The sequence below is a fragment of the Theropithecus gelada genome, chromosome 13 (genome assembly GCF_003255815.1).
Source record: "Theropithecus gelada isolate Dixy chromosome 13, Tgel_1.0, whole genome shotgun sequence".
Classification (NCBI taxonomy): domain Eukaryota; kingdom Metazoa; phylum Chordata; class Mammalia; order Primates; family Cercopithecidae; genus Theropithecus; species Theropithecus gelada.
In genome coordinates this window covers 59,378,598-59,394,876 of record NC_037681.1, presented here as the reverse complement: position 1 = coordinate 59,394,876, position 16,279 = coordinate 59,378,598, and the positions used below count along the sequence as shown (strand labels likewise).

The window sequence follows — 16,279 nt, the reverse complement described above, 5'->3', positions numbered from 1 at the left end:
CAGTTAATGCTGTTCCTAGAAATGTAGGAAACATAGGAACAGAGCTGTTCCTAGAAATGTATGCAGCCAATTATATATGAAAGAAAGAAATTGAGCATTAATCACTAATTCTTGAATTCTACTAGAATACACCCATATCACAAAGACCTCACAAAGACTTACATACATACCACAAGATAGTAGCCTCACCAGTTAATTCTAATGCTAATAGAGGATGCACCAAATACAGTAGGAAAATGATTGTTTGACTGTACCAGTCTAGAAAACAGAAAAGAGCAGTATGCCTCACTGGAGGCACTGCCTTCCTTCTATCAGTCACCCTGAATGTGTCTTCTCTATAGTAGTTATACTATAGCCACCTGCCCCCACTCTCTACATTATTTTATTTACTAAATTCTTTATAACTTTATTGGAAAAACTCTAGAATCTTTAGTTCACTTTTTTTTTTTTTTAATTCCCAGATGTATTGTAGAAACTGAAAATTTAGAAGAAAGAGTAGCTGTGGTGAGTCGAATAATTGAGATTCTACAAGTCTTTCAAGAGTTGAACAACTTTAATGGTGTCCTTGAGGTTGTCAGTGCTATGAATTCCTCACCTGTTTACAGACTAGACCACACGTTTGAGGTAGGTTTCTACATGTGTTTTTAAAATGAACTTTCATTCTCTATTATAAACATTAGATTTTTAACAATTATTATCTTTAATTTTTAAATGTCTCATTTGTCTTTTCAGGAGATTAAAAGACTGAACTATCTAAGTTTTGTAATGAATTGGTTGCTTTTTAAAAATTAAACATTCCTATTAAAATGTATTCACAGGTCCCAGCCTAAGGTAGAAGAAGAAAAAACTTTTGGCACTTAATTTGTAAGATAATGTAAATTAAATGTTCACATAATTGTGTAAGGAATGACATAAACTAGATCTCTCTCTCTCACACACACACACACTTTAAGTTTATACTGAGGTCTATGAAGATAATTTATTTAAAGCAGTGTTACAGTCATAAAATCGAATTGATACTGTTGTATTTGGGCCTGTTAGCCTAGTTTTGTTTTTTTTTTTTTTTGACAAGACCTTTGATTCCTTTTTTAAACTTATGCCTCCTGTTTTTTTTTTTCCTTATAGCAAATACCAAGTCGCCAGAAGAAAATTTTAGAAGAAGCTCATGAATTGAGTGAAGATCACTATAAGAAATATTTGGCAAAACTCAGGTCTATTAATCCACCATGTGTGCCTTTCTTTGGTAAGTCTTTCTGAATTTTTATTGCATTTCTGGATAAAACACTTATTTCATTAAATGACTGAATAATTACATGTGTAATATGCCAGCAGAAAATACTTGTCTGACCAATATTTAGCACCTGAAACCCTTTAGAATTTTTCTCATTAAGACTTAAGGTCAAGTTTAATATACATTTCATTTTCTATTTTCATCTTAGGCAGCCATTAGATATTATATAATACTTGTGTTTTTATATTTATAAAAGCCTTTTTAATTGAATTTTAATAAACTAAATACAGCAGAGGCATATTTATAACCATTTTTGTAAACAGTTTCACATGGCTAAAAATCATAGTGTGCCTGCTGTGTCTTTGGGCCCACACCTCTGGCACATCAGAATTTTAATTCTCTTCATCCTCTCTTATTTTTCCCCTTCTGCATCAGAGGAAGGAAGTACCTTTTCCTTCCTTTTTAGGACTGAATCTACCACCTGAATCTCCCTTTCTGTAGGTTCCTCTATCTTTTTCCATTCTTTATTTCCTGTATTTTCATGTATTCAGTATCTCTTTCCTACTCTCGTCTTTTTTCTGCCTGAGTATATATATGCCCTGATGTTCCTTCTTTTGAATGCTTATAGAAATTATGGTCTTTCTCTAGTCTCTTTAGTATGTGCTATAGTTTCTTCTAGCCTTTTCCTCATCTATATCTATTTTTTTTATATAGTTTCAAATTCCACTGCATATAACAATGTTATGTCCTGATACTTTTAATATCTTTTCCCATATTTTATTGTTTGGCCTTTATAGCAACCATTTTTGTATTTACTTCTAATCTTTTTGCTGTGCACATGGTATATAATTGTAATTGTATCATGTGCATATTAAGGTTATTCATGTACCATATCTTATTTTTTTGTATTTTATTAAATCTTAATTATTTATAATGGCTGCATAATATTCCATAAAATTGGACAATTTGTTTAACCATTACCCTGTGGTTGGACACATTGTTTCCAGCTTTTTTGCTTTCCAAATAATTTTCTGATTCAGATTTTCATTTATACTATTTTTCTGTATTTGAAAATATCTTCTTGAGATAGATAACCAGAGGAGGAATTACAGTAGTGCTCCCATCTCCATGGTTTCACTTTCCACAGTTTCAGTTATCTAGGTCAACTGTGGTCTAAAAACATGAGATATTTTGAAGACCACATTCATGTAACTTTTATTACAATAGATTGTTATAATTGTTCCATTTTATTATTAGCTATTTTTAATCTTACTGTGCCTAATTTATAAATTAAGCTCATAGGTATGTATGTATGTGTATGCATGTATAGGGTTTAGTAATAGTTTCAGGTATCCACTGGGGATCTTATCACCTTTGGATAGGGGAGGGACTACTATACATAGGTTAAAAGGTGTCCATCTTTAAACTGTTGATATGTATTTTTAAGTTGCTTTCTGAAAGGCTGCCATGAGAAGTGTATGACATTTATGCCGCCATCAAGTGTATGACAAAGGAAATTTCATCCCATGGTTTCCAATTTTGGATGGTACTTTTTTTTTTCATCTCTGTTATTACAACTAAGCTATTTGTTGCAATAATTTCCATTCTTTGATGACTGTGGAGATTTTTTTCCAAACATTTCTTCAATATTTGCATTGCCTCTTGTCCATGTCCTTTTTTGTATCTCCTGCAAACAATCTGCCTTGTAGTTTTTATTCATTGACGTGTATTAGTTTTAAATTCTACCATCTGTCCTTTCTCATTCTGGTTTCTATTGTTTCTAACCTTAGAAAGTTCATATAATCTAGTAATTTAATAATCATATTTTCCTCTAGCTTTTTTATGACTTTCAAAATTATATTTAATTCTAATATCAAACTGAAGTATCTTTGATATCTTATGAAATACTCAAATTTATTTCCCCACCCAAATTATTTATTTGTTAATCCAGGTTTATTGAATGATTCTTCTTTTTCCCTGTTTACACATGGGACCTCCTTCCTTTTTTGTTGTTGTTTTTTGAGACAGAGTCTCGCTTTGTCACCCAGGTTGGAGTGCAGTAGCTGCCATCTCGGCTCACTGCAAGCTCCACCTCCCGGGTTCACGCCATTCTCCTGCCTCAGCCTCTGAGTAGCTGGGACTGCAGGCGCCTGCCACCACGCCCAGGTAATTGCGTTTTGTATTTTTAGTACAGACGGGGTTTCACCGTGTTAGCCAGGATGGTCTTGATCTCCTGACCTCACGATCCGCCCGCCTCGGCCTCCCAAAGTGCTGGGATTACAGGCTTGAGCCACTGCACCCAGCCAGGGACCTCTTTCTTTAATATGTGTTGTATCTCACTGACTTCCTATCCCCCTGCCACAGTTTTAAGGATTGTCACTTTATAATCAGTGATTCTCAGCAGGGGGCAGTTTTTGCCCCCCCAGGGAGCATTTAGCAATGCCTGGAGACAATTTTTTTTAATTGTCCTAATTGGGATGGTGCTACAGGCATCTAGTGGGTAGAGGAAAGAGATATTGCTAACATACTGCAATGCACAGGACACTTCCCCACAGCCCATAAGTATCCAGTCCAAGAAGTCAGTGGTGCTGAAACAGAGAAACCCTGCTTTATATAGTGTTTTCACAGATGATAAAGAGTTGGTTCTTCAGGGTTTCTTCAGTCCTTTTTTTTTTTTTTTGGCCAATTTTGCCTATTTTTCCAAATGAACTTCATAAGTTTGGGTGGGAGGAGATGACCCCAAATGTAACTGGAACAATCTATCAATTAATTTCTAAAGACCATTTATTATATTTAGCATTTCCCCTTATTTTTCCTGGGTATTTTTGGTTTGAATGGTATTCAGTTACCTTTAACTCCAAGAATTTTTAATTTCCTTGGGTTTTCTAAATATTTAATCATGTTTACAAAATATAATACAGTGTCTCTTCCTTTGACCTGATTTCTGTGTTATGTCTCACATAACTGGTCATTAACTTCCCAAACAAAGCTTTAAAAATAATGGCAGAAATAAGCAGCTTGTTTTAAACTCAGTTTTAGCAGGGATAAAGTATAATTTTACTACTTGCTCTATTAGATGGTTTTTATCCTTTTAAGAAAGCATCATTCTTGCTACAGAATTGCTTCATTTCATTATTTTAAAAATACTAGCCTTCAATTTATATCTACAAACATGTTTTTTTAATTACTTCTATTTATAATATATCTTTCTCATTTCTGTTTTTACTTATTTGCTTTAATTTACTTTTTTCTTCAAAAAGATAAGGTCTCTATCTGCTGCTTTTATGAGGTTTAAAAAAAATCATTATTAATTCCTAGTTTTCCTGAGGACTTTTCCCCTACCTCTTCTTTTTTTTTTTTTCCCTTTTTTGAGACAGGGTCTCACTCTATCACCCAGGCTGGAGAGTACAGTGGCACCATCTTGGCTCACTGCATCCTCCAGCTCATGGGCTCAAGCAGTCGTCCCACCTCAGTCCCCCAAGTGGGAGGAACTACAGGCACAAACTACTATGCCTGGCTAATTTTTTTATTTTTTGTAGACACAGGGTTTCACCAGGTTGCCCAGGCTGGTCTCGAACTCCTGAGCTCAAGAGATCCACCCGCCTTGGCCTCCCAAAGTTCTAGGATTACAGGTGTGAGCTACCATGCCCAGCCTGACCCTCTACATTCTTGATAAAAATATGGAGTTCATAGATTTTTATCTTCCTGGTAAAATATTAAAGCCTTTATGTTTTTGCTTAAATATGTTGACTATGTTACCAGTTCATTCAAGGGGAACTGGAAAGGCTCTGGATATATCTGACGTTATATTATTCAGTCTGTCAACGTGTATTTCTTGAATACCTACTAAGTACCAGGACTACGTCAGGTGCTTAGAAAAGTGAAAAATACACAGTCACTATGCTCACCTAGCCTATAGTCATGCTACTTATGATGTCCTGTGGTCTCTGGTACACAGACATGAAAAGAAACCTCAGGACCCATTCACTGACTCACTATTTGGCCCCTGCTCCTCTGTCATCCTAATTGCGGGTATTTATTCATACAAGCTGAAACTGTCCATTCTTCTCTAAGATCTTTATAAACTTAACGGATCTTCATAACATGTTCTCTCTTTTTTTTTTGAGACAGAGTCTCGCTTTTATTGCCCAGGCTGGAGTGCAGTGGTGCGATCTCGGCTCACTGCCACCTCTGCCTCCCGGGTTCAAGCGATTCTCCTGCCTCAGCCTTCCAAGTAGCTGGGATTACAGGCACCCACCACCACGCCCACCACCACGGCCGGCTAATTTTTGCATTTTTACTAGAGATGAGGTTTCACCATGTTGGTCAGGCTGGCCAGGCTGGTCTCAAACTCCTGACCTCAGGCGATCCACCCGCCTCAGCCTCCCAAAGTGCTAGGATTACAGGTGTGAGCCACCGCACCCGGCCATAACATGTTTTTAAATGAATGAAGGAAGTTTCAGACCTACTTTAGAGTATGATTTCATAAGGTGTTTTAAGGTGAGCTGTGTGATTTCTTGAGTGAATACAAACATGTAGGTAGTTTGATAGGCACACAAAGTTTAATAGGTACAGCTATCTGCCAGCCTTTGTACCTCTTTCTTCTTGCTCATCTTCCTAGTTACTGAGCTTCTGCTCCTTTAAGGTAGTTTATCTACAACTGACCCTGGTCAGTTTTGGTGCCCTGTCTTTGCTATTCGTAAGTTAAAAGTTATCAGTCTCTGGAGTTAGACAGCCTTTTGTATAGTTCTGACCCAGTGTAAAGCCAGATGTTATTGCTGCTTCTGAATTCCATCCTGTCTATATGGTAGTTTATAGAAACTCCTTCCAGATTCTTTTCCTAAATTCTGGATACTGGTTTTCAAACCCCTTCTTTGGGGGAGGGTCAGAGATAGTACCTGATACTTCCTCTATTATTTTACCAGCATTATTCCCATCTTTTGCTGGCACTACCACCATTTACAAAATAAAAGTAGGGCAGTTACTCCTTCTAATGCTCTGCCAGATGTCTCAGGTCTATAACACAGTTTTTCTCCATAAACTAAAATATTCTGATAGGTAGAATGGATAGATGGGCTAAGAAATGAATTTTTTCAGCTGGGCGCAGTGGCTCACGCCTGTAATCCCAGCACTTTGAGAGGTTGAGGTGAGTGAATTGCTTGGGGCCAGGAGTTCGAGACCAGCCTGGCCAACATGGCAAAACCCCATCTCTACTAAAAATACAAAAGTTAGCCAGGCATGGTGGTACAATTCCTGTAGTCCCAGCTACTCAGGAGGCAGAGGCAGAAGAATTGCTTGAACCCAGGAGGCAGAGGTTGCAGTGAGCCGAGATCACACCACTGTACTCCAGCCTGGGTGATGAGGCGAGACTCTGTCTCAAAAATAGAATTTTTTCTAAGGTAAAAGGATGTACCTTAATCAGGTTTGTCATCAAACATCCAAGCCTTTAGCATTGACTTTGCCCTTTGCTTTTACACAACTCTGATCTTGTGTCCTCCTTCTGTTATGTGTAAATTTGCTTTGTCTCCATTCTTGCTTTCCAGCTATTTTAGAATTGATTCTCATATCCTGGCCTATCTATTAAATGCCTCTCTTCTATTTTGAAATAATATACTTCTTCATTCAGTCAAAAACATTTGTTGAATGCCCCTATGTGTTATGCCCCAGGCTACATGCTAAGCATAGACAAATAAGATACAGTTCCATAGTTTCTGCTCCCTTGAAAGAGCACAGAAGTAAGTCACAGCACTGTGTAGTAAGTATAACACTGTATTGCAGAAAAGTGTAGATTGAAGTGTGGACAAATACTATAGAAGCCTAGAATCCTTAGCAGCTTTGTCCTGGGAAGGATGGGAAAGACAACAGCAAAAAGGTGAAACGTCAGCCTTCTTCTTTGTCATAATGCTCTGTTTTCCCTTTTCCCTAGAAGAGCTGCCTCCAGAGGTAGGGTATGTTAAATGATGTATTGACGTACAGGAATAACTAGACTTTCTATTTATGTATTTTTTAAAACATAAAAAAAAACTAAGCTTTACTAGTATATAATTCTCAGGTTTATGCTATACATACATACATATATGCTATGTTTTTATTAAACTATATATGTGTATATAAGGAGAAAGTGAGGATATGTGCTTAAATATTTTTTACTGATGCAGCGTAAGATCAAAGTTGGGACACCACTGCTGTGATCATTTGTTCTTTTAGCTAGCCATCAGTTAGGCATAAAATAATTTCCAAATTTCATCCCGAACTGTACCGAAGTGCTACTTATAAGCATTTTCACAACTTCATTCAAGTGTGCTTTCAAGAACAAAGCTGTGAGTCTTCATTCCCACTGCCCCCGTTTCCTCCCCAAACCAGTTAATCAGTTCTTGGGGAGTCTACCTCTTAAATTTATCCACTCCCAGTTATCCCCATAGATACTAGGGCAGCCCTCATCATCTCACCAGGACTATTGTTAGCCTACTAACTGCTCTTAACTCCTTCCAACCCATCTGGCTTCATAGTACAACTATAGTAATCCTTCTAGAATGCAAACAAAGATCCTTATAATTCCCTAATTATCTCCTAGATAAAAGTTAAGCTATTTAACAAAAGGCACTTCATGACCCAGTCCCAGTGCTAACACCTAAAACTCTTCACAGATGGGCCATCAGTTTGTGACCAAGGTTGATTTGGGCTGCCACTGAAATGCATATTCTTATGGACATGTTTGTCAGACTGAACACTGAGCTGAGTGGATCATGCAACTTGTGTAGAGGAGAGTACAAATGGCTGAAAGTAAAAGCCAAATGACAGGCAGATGTGAAAATAAAAAAGCCTGTGCTTACTAGAACATACAGTCACTTTGTCTTAATGAATGTATCATCACGCATAGCCTAGGTGCTGAGAAATAACCAAGTAACTAACGCACTTAATAACTGGATCCTTTTAAAAACCAAACAGGCATTGATGTCAGTTAGATTTCATTATTGCTGATCTGTTTAATATTGATTTGGATCCTTCCAAGGATGTGGCCAAAGATTTCTGTGGTATGCCTCTACCACAAAAGCATTTTGAAGTACAAACCCAGCCCTTGCCTATGTCTATCCTCATACCCTGCCACTCTTTCCCTACCCCACACACCAAACCCCTGTGGTCTAGCCATACTAAAGAGCAAATTATCTCTATATATGTCTTTCAAGCAAGCTTCATCATGAATCAGTGCCTTTATACACATTGCTGCTTTGCTTAGACTGCTCTTCTACTCATTACACTTCTCATTTTTTGAGACTTATTCTAAGCATTATCTCATCTGTGTTGCTTTTTCTAATTCTCCCAGCTCAAGACAGAATGCCTCCTTTTTGCTCTCATAGCATCTTATGCATTACTACTAATATAGCACCTCCTAGTATGTAGCACTTAGCAAATTATACTGTAGTAGCCAACAGTTCAAAGCTCTGGATCCCTGAGGTCAGGAACTCCTTAAGCACTGGACTGCTGGAGGTCTTCCTCATCTTTGTACCTGCAGTACCTAATGCAGGACTGGCGTACAGCAGAGAATCCCTACATGTGTGGGGAGTGAACGAACTCAGATATTCACACTCCTTTTTTCTCCCCAAAGCATCATAATCAGTACTTTAGGGGAAAAGGTAGAAGCATAATATTAGGGCAAGATGCAACAACAGCATCAACAATCACAACCATGGCTAATTAATACTTAACTTTTATCAGGCTCTATTCTAAGCTCATACATATATTCACTCATTTGTTTCTCACAGCAACTCTCCCATCCTCACTTTACAGATGAGAAAAACAGGCACAGAGAGACGAATTAAGCAATTTGCACAAGATCACACACAGGCTGGTCGCGGTGACTCATGCCTATAATCCCAGCACTTTGGGAGGCCAAGGTGGGTGGATCACCTGAGGTCAGGAGTTCCAGACCAGCCTGGCCAACATGGTGAAACCCTATCTCTACTAAAAATACAAAAATTAGCTGGGTGTGGTGGCACATGCCTGTAATCCCAGCTACTCGGGAGGCTGAGACAGGAGAATCACTTGAACCCAGGAAGCGGAGATTGCAGTGAACCAAGATTGTGCCATTGCACTCTAGCCTGGGAGACAGAGTGAGACTCCATCTCAAAAAATAAAAAATATAAAATATAAAAAAATACTAATAAGATCACACACAAAGAAAGCAGCAGAACTGGTTCCAGAGCCTTTATGCTAGAAGAGAAAGTGCCTGTTATTTTGTTCATTCTCCTCCTCGTCCAGTGTACAACTGTAGTGATGGGGAAACAGGAAATCAATTACCAGGTTGCCACAAAGTCTAGAAACTACTGAAGACCAGAATTTACATAAATTGTATGCAGTCCTGCATTTGACAGGCTTGCAAAACCTTCCACATTTCCATGAATAAGCCTATCCAAATAGTACTACTTCTCAATTGCAAATCATAACAACCTCTTGTGGGGCCGTCAGAGCTGACTAAGCAGAAGCTATGATCCTCTGAATTTAGTATTTTTCCTATTTGCCAAAAATTATGTGTCATTAGTGACGAAGTTATTCTTAAAGTTCCTTTAATAAAACTGATTTATAGCAAATAACAATGGTTTGGAGGGGGTATGTCAGATTGATTATTCTTCCTAACAAATCTATTAATTTTATTAAACTTGGCCTCCCTCCCTTTTTCTTGGATGTTTATAAAATTTAAGTCTTTCACAGATACTTTCTCTTAAGCTGCTATTTTTCGTATCATGGAAATCTGAGCCTTGGTTCTTTTGTTATGGCAATTGAGATGGTACAGTGTAATACCCACAATTAATGAAACAGGAAAAAAACTTGCATTTTCCTTCTTTATCCTTGAAATCATTCCTTTATATCTTCTAGGAATTTATCTCACTAATATCTTGAAAACAGAAGAAGGCAACCCTGAGGTCCTAAAAAGACATGGAAAAGAGCTTATAAACTTTAGCAAAAGGAGGAAAGTAGCAGAAATAACAGGAGAGATCCAGCAGTACCAAAATCAGCCTTACTGTTTACGAGTAGAATCAGATATCAAAGTAAGTTGAATTATTTAAAGATTCATACTTCTGATTAAGTTTATAAACTACCTAATAAAAGGCAGGTTTATTTTATAGGGGAGAAAAAGTAAACTAAACCTTAAAAGAAATAATTCAAATTTACTTGTATTAAATGTTTTCTTAACTTTCCATGAATTTCAAACTGAATTTATAATTTTTAATATTAATATTTTTTTCTTTGCATTTATTTTAGAGATTCTTTGAAAACTTGAATCCGATGGGAAACAGCATGGAAAAAGAATTTACAGATTATCTTTTCAACAAATCCCTAGAAATAGAACCACGAAACCCTAAGCCTCTCCCAAGATTTGTAAGCATTTGTTATCTTCATATTTATTTTACAGTTAAATACTTTTTTCAGTTGTCATCTACATCTGGTGATATCATTACTACCATATGTGTTATATAGATTAGTTTTCCATAAAGGTATTCAGGGATGAAGTATACATGTGATAGTTAAAAGTAATGAAAAAGTACTTAATAATTATGTCCAGGAGCATCCCACTTGTTTCCAAATAAATGAATGTTAATATTAATTTGAGTAAATCCTGATATTAAAGATGATGAAATTGAGCAAATATTATATAAGTTTTTAATTTTTTTACCCCAAAAAATGTTATTTAAGATTTTAAAGACAGGAAATTTAATGAATTTATATGAATTCACTTATAACAAATATATCTACTTATGACATTTTAAAAGTAATGACTTATTACAACTTTCAACCATGAATCATTAGCCATAAAATACCAAGTTTTGCTAACAATACTTTCTTGGGAAAATAAAGTTTCCATTGTTTTTCATTATTTGTCAATGCCCAGCCAAATTTATGTACAGAATCACAAACTCACTGATTTGACTGTGTACTCTCTTGTTCATAAAAAAGCCAAAAGTCTGCCAGGTGCGGTGGCTCGTGCCTGTAATCCCAACACTTTGGGAAGCCGAGGTGGGTGGATCACCTGAGGTCAGGAGTTTGAGACCAACCTGGCCAACATGGTGAAAACCCTGTCTCTAATGAAGTACAAAACTTAGCCGAGCATGGTGGCGAGTGCCTACAGTCCCAGCCACTTGGGAGGCTGAGGCAGAAGAATCACTTGAACCCGGGAGGCAGAGGTTGCAGTGAGCCAAGATCGTGCCACGGCTGTCCAGCTCCAGCCTGGGAGACAGAGCAAGACTCGTCTCAAAAAAAAAAAAAAAAGTCAAGAATCCTGAATTAAACATAGATGGCTTCTAAGTAACCAAGATAAATCACATAATGTCTTTTAATTAAAGTGTATGCAATTGCCTGACAGCAACATTTCTCAAGCCCTTGTTCAGTTTTTAATAAGCTGGATTAAAAATAGAAAATGAGAAATAGGTATATAATCTGCTCCAACGAAGCACTCTGATATAGCACTGAGAAATGAGTTTTATTGCAAGGAAAATGCAATAGAACATACATACATATACACAAATGAAAATTGGGCAATTTAATGCATTTGTAAGTATCTCAAATGGTCCTGATGGCATCACTGTATTACAGAATAGGAAGGTATTGTAATTCACAGTGATGATCCTGGCTTTTCAGCAAAGTTAAATTTGCTCAAAATAGTCTGTTTTAAAAACCAGGGAAATACACAATACATTTTAGAAAAACTTCCACCCAAATATATTAAAATAACAAATACTCTAGTATTTACAGGACTAAAACTTAGTTATTTAAAGAAATGCATTCTTTAACAATTTAGATACCCAGGGCTTTAGCAAAATAGAATGTTAACGCTTTAAATTTTCTACTTTTATTTGAATAATTATGTCCTTATTAGTGAATTATGATTTTCCTATATATTAGCTGAATTTTACCAGGCACATATAGAAAAACCTTCCTTTCTACTACAGTATTTAAAGTATTGTGTTTCTTTTGATATGTCTACAGCCAAAAAAATATAGCTATCCCCTAAAATCTCCTGGTGTTCGTCCATCAAACCCAAGACCAGGTACCATGAGGCATCCCACACCTCTGCAGCAGGAGCCAAGGAAAATTAGTTATAGTAGGATCCCTGAAAGTGAAACAGAAAGTACAGCATCTGCACCAAATTCTCCAAGAACACCGTTAACACCTCCGCCTGCTTCTGGTGCTTCCAGTACCACAGATGTTTGCAGTGTATTTGATTCCGATCATTCGAGCCCTTTTCACTCAAGTAGGTGCAAAAATTCTAAGTGCATTAAGGTATTTGTTAGTATTATACATGCTAGAGGTAAAAAAGAATTTGTTATTTTTGTGTATGTGTGAACTTGTAGATGAGTCAAATGCCTTTTCAAAAGATAACATTATAAAAATATAAGACAAATTCTAAGCTCCACCAACTTGAAATTTCTTAAAAATCTGCTGGAACAGCCCTCTTTAAATTTATTATACTTTAATGAAAGGCCTAGTGGTAAAATTGGCAGCTTAAATTTCATTTGAGCTTTGCAAATGCATTCCTCTTATCCAGAGGAAACTAAGATCACTCTTAAAATCTGCAAGTAATTTTAGTCCCATGTTTCAAATGCTGCCTGGCTCCAAAATTATTATACAGGCTGAATGTCCCTAATCCAAAATCCAAAATGTTCTAAAACCCAAAACTTTTTGAGTGTCAACATGACGCTGAAAGGAAATGCTCATTAGAAGAGTTCAGATTTTTCGATTAGGGATGCTAAACCAGTAAGTATGATGTAATATTCTGAAATCCAAAACACTTTTGGTCCCAAGCATTTCAGATAAAGGATACTTAACATGTATTTGAATACTAGCCAGGGTACACCATCTACTCCCCACCAAATTCTTTAGTAGCTTTTAATTTTGTAATGTATCAGATGTAAGCCCTTTTTGTCTACCCAGTGGTCCCCTAATGGTATATATTGGTTGCTAATACACTGTCTATGCTTTTCAGTGCAGCAAAACAAATCTCACAGACTGCACACTACTGCTTATCCACCTCTTATTTCTAAACCAGCACTATTCTGTAGAAATATGTGAGCCACATGTATAACTTCAGATGTCTAGTAGCCACATTAGAAAAAGCAAAAATGACTTTAATACATTTTATTTAACCCAGCATATCAGAAATATTGTCATGTCAACATGAAATCAATATAAAAATTTATGATTGAGATATTTTACATTCCCTTTTTTTGTTCCAAATCTTTAAAATCCAGTGTGCATTTTACACTTACAGCACATCTCAGTTCAGACAAGCCACAATCAGATGCTCAGTAATCACATGTGGCTAGTGGTTGCCAGACTATACAGGTCATCTTTTGAAAGGCTACCTTTTCAATCTAGATCACCATGACCATTTCCACATGCTCTTGCCGTTGGCTGTCTCAGCTCGATGTGCTAATCAAGTTCCCCCTAATATTTGACATACTAGAATCTAATACTAGAGGCAGCATGATATTATTATGGGGGAGGAGGTTGAGAAGCACTAACCTCGAAGTTAGAATTTCTGATTTGTCATCCCACTCGGCTAATTAGCTTTCTGATTTAAGATAAAATACTTTTTCTGTGCCTTCTGGGGGTCAAATTTGATTTTTAAGATTCTCTCAGTTGGAAGAAATGTAACTAAAAATATACTTAAAATAATTCTTTGGTAGTATATTATTTCAAAATGTAGTCCAGAATCCTATTTGTTTATTCCTGTAGTATACATACATTTGTAGTTACCCAGTAGTCTTTGTTGTCTTTGGGCTATCTAAAGTATATTTGGGCTGGGCATGGTGGCTCACACCTGTAATCTCAACACTTTGGAAGGCCAAGGTGGGAAAATCACTTGAGGCCAGGACTTTGAGATCAGCCTGGGCAACACAGCGAGACCCCATCTCTCCTAAAAAATAAAAAAATTAGCTGCGAGTGGTGGTATACACCTGTAGTCCCAGCTACTTGGGAGGCTGAAGTGGGAGGACCGCTTGAGCCCAAGAGTTTGAGGCTGCAGTGAGCTGTGATCATGCCACTGCATTCCAGCCTGGGCAACAGAATGAGACCCTGTCTCAAAATAAATAAAGTGGATTTGTCTTGAGAATACTATGACTTGGCATTATTTGGTGACTGAAAGTCATGGAGTCATTTTTTTTTTTAATTTTATAAAATTTTTGGTAGAGATAGGGTCTCGCTGTGTTGCCAAGGCTGATCTCAAACTTCTGGCCTCAAACAAACCTCCTGCCTTAACCTTCCAAAGTGCTGGGATTATAGACGAGCCACTGTGCCCTGCCGTAGAGTCATGTGACACACATAGTAAGCTGTCAGATATATTTGATAAGTTCAAATAGACACCAAGTAAAAAAAGATTCCCATTTATTCTCCCCAACTTGCCAACCCCCTAAATTAAGTAATGAAATGAAACCAGCACCTTTTCAGTATATCTGACTTAAAATCATTATTTATTCTGACCCATTTAACTGCAGGATTTTTCCCCTAGAGCAGACAGCTATAGGTCTACATCATTAAGGATTCTCAAATAAGTGAATTATTGAAGCCACATAAAAGCCATCAATTGCAAATTCTACTTCTCTTTGTTTAAGTAGCTAAAAATGAAAGTGGTGGAAAAACAGGAGATGGGCATATTAAATTCTCTACTAGTGCTGAATCGTTAAATGACTAGCTAAACAGCGAAGAAGAAATCATTCTAGAATGCAGTGCTCTGGATCCTGCTTTGTTATGGTTATAATAGTATTAAGTTAACAGTATTAATTTTAACAGCTTGACAGCTGGAGAAAACATTGTTTCAGGAGTTAGGCTTTGTAATCTGAGACTTGAGGGTTTTCTCAATTTCTCTCTGTTTATGATAAAGAAAAACCCTATTACTACTCCCTTTGTTTTTGATTAAAAACTGAAAATAACTGATTTTGAAATCAAATAACCAGCATAATATAAAGTCACCCATGTGTTCTGCTCATCCCTTACTTAAAACCTGTCAGCTGCCTTGGTGTATTAAAGGTCTCCTCCACGTGCTTTTGTCTTCACTTTGGCCTAATAGATCTGCGAGTGCCAGAGGATCACCCAGAGCCTCCAACTTGCTACCCACTGGTTTGCCACCAGAGTGAATACCTACTTCCTTGTTTCCCTCAGGGCCTGGCAGAAAAGAACTGCCTTGACTGCAGTCATATGTCATCCCAACATATTCTACTCAATACAAAGCAGTACAAAGTTCCACTGTTTAAGTTATTCAAACGGCAAAGTTTGACTAGAATTTTGTTTTATCAGTTATAATACTATTCTTTTTTTACTCTTATGGTTTTTTCCCAAAATAATCTACTTTTAAACCTATAATTATTCTTTCAGCCAGTATCTGCTGCATATCTTACTCCTTGCTAAACACTTACACGTCTTCATGGGAAAGCTTGCAGTCTTACTGAGAGATTAAAAATAATCATAGTACAAAGAGATTCACAGTTAAATGCTAAAAATGTGATGAAGACATAAATACTGGAGAGGCTTATAGAAAGATGACCTCAGAATGGGCAAGAGTGGTCATGGAAAGCGTTGTGGTAAAGACACGGCAGAGAAGTGGCCACATACTTAGTGCTACCACATATACATTCAAAGCCCTATTCCACACCTTGCCCTGGCCAGGTCCACCTTTGAGGTAATGATGACAGTTGCTGGGAAAAGAGAAAAGACCACTGGCTCACTACTTGTTTCTGCTGCTGTAATAGAGAGGAGAAAATGATGAAATGCTCTTGTTACCTTCCTGTTTGAAGATTGCCTGGTCATAAAAGGGAGTCAGAAGTCTGACTTCTCTATCTCTACCCCTTAGGGGACTCTAACAACAAAAAGAATGTATTACAAGTATGTCAAGCTGATACACAAGGCTTTTCCTCCTGGAAGATTGGTGTAAGGTGATGAGTTTCTAATCCCAAATATATTTGCATTTACCAGGCTTTTGTGAGTTTAAGAAGTTATCTATCATACCTTTTTTTTTTCCTATAGGAAAATGCTTGTTTCTATCAAGAATGACTCCTT

The 16,279-nt window shown here is 37.0% G+C and overlaps 1 protein-coding gene across 2 annotated transcripts in view; it reads left to right on the top strand.

Annotated features, from left to right (window-relative positions):
• Positions 1 to 16,279, top strand: part of SOS1 (SOS Ras/Rac guanine nucleotide exchange factor 1) — a 146,875-nt gene that overhangs the window by 120,630 nt on the left and 9,966 nt on the right. For both annotated transcript variants that reach the window (XM_025354085.1, XM_025354086.1), the window contains exons 16-20: positions 462 to 624; positions 1,126 to 1,243; positions 10,106 to 10,278; positions 10,493 to 10,609; positions 12,215 to 12,479. In XM_025354085.1, the coding sequence (XP_025209870.1) occupies positions 462 to 624; positions 1,126 to 1,243; positions 10,106 to 10,278; positions 10,493 to 10,609; positions 12,215 to 12,479 (836 nt within the window). The remainder of the gene's footprint in view (positions 1 to 461; positions 625 to 1,125; positions 1,244 to 10,105; positions 10,279 to 10,492; positions 10,610 to 12,214; positions 12,480 to 16,279) is intronic.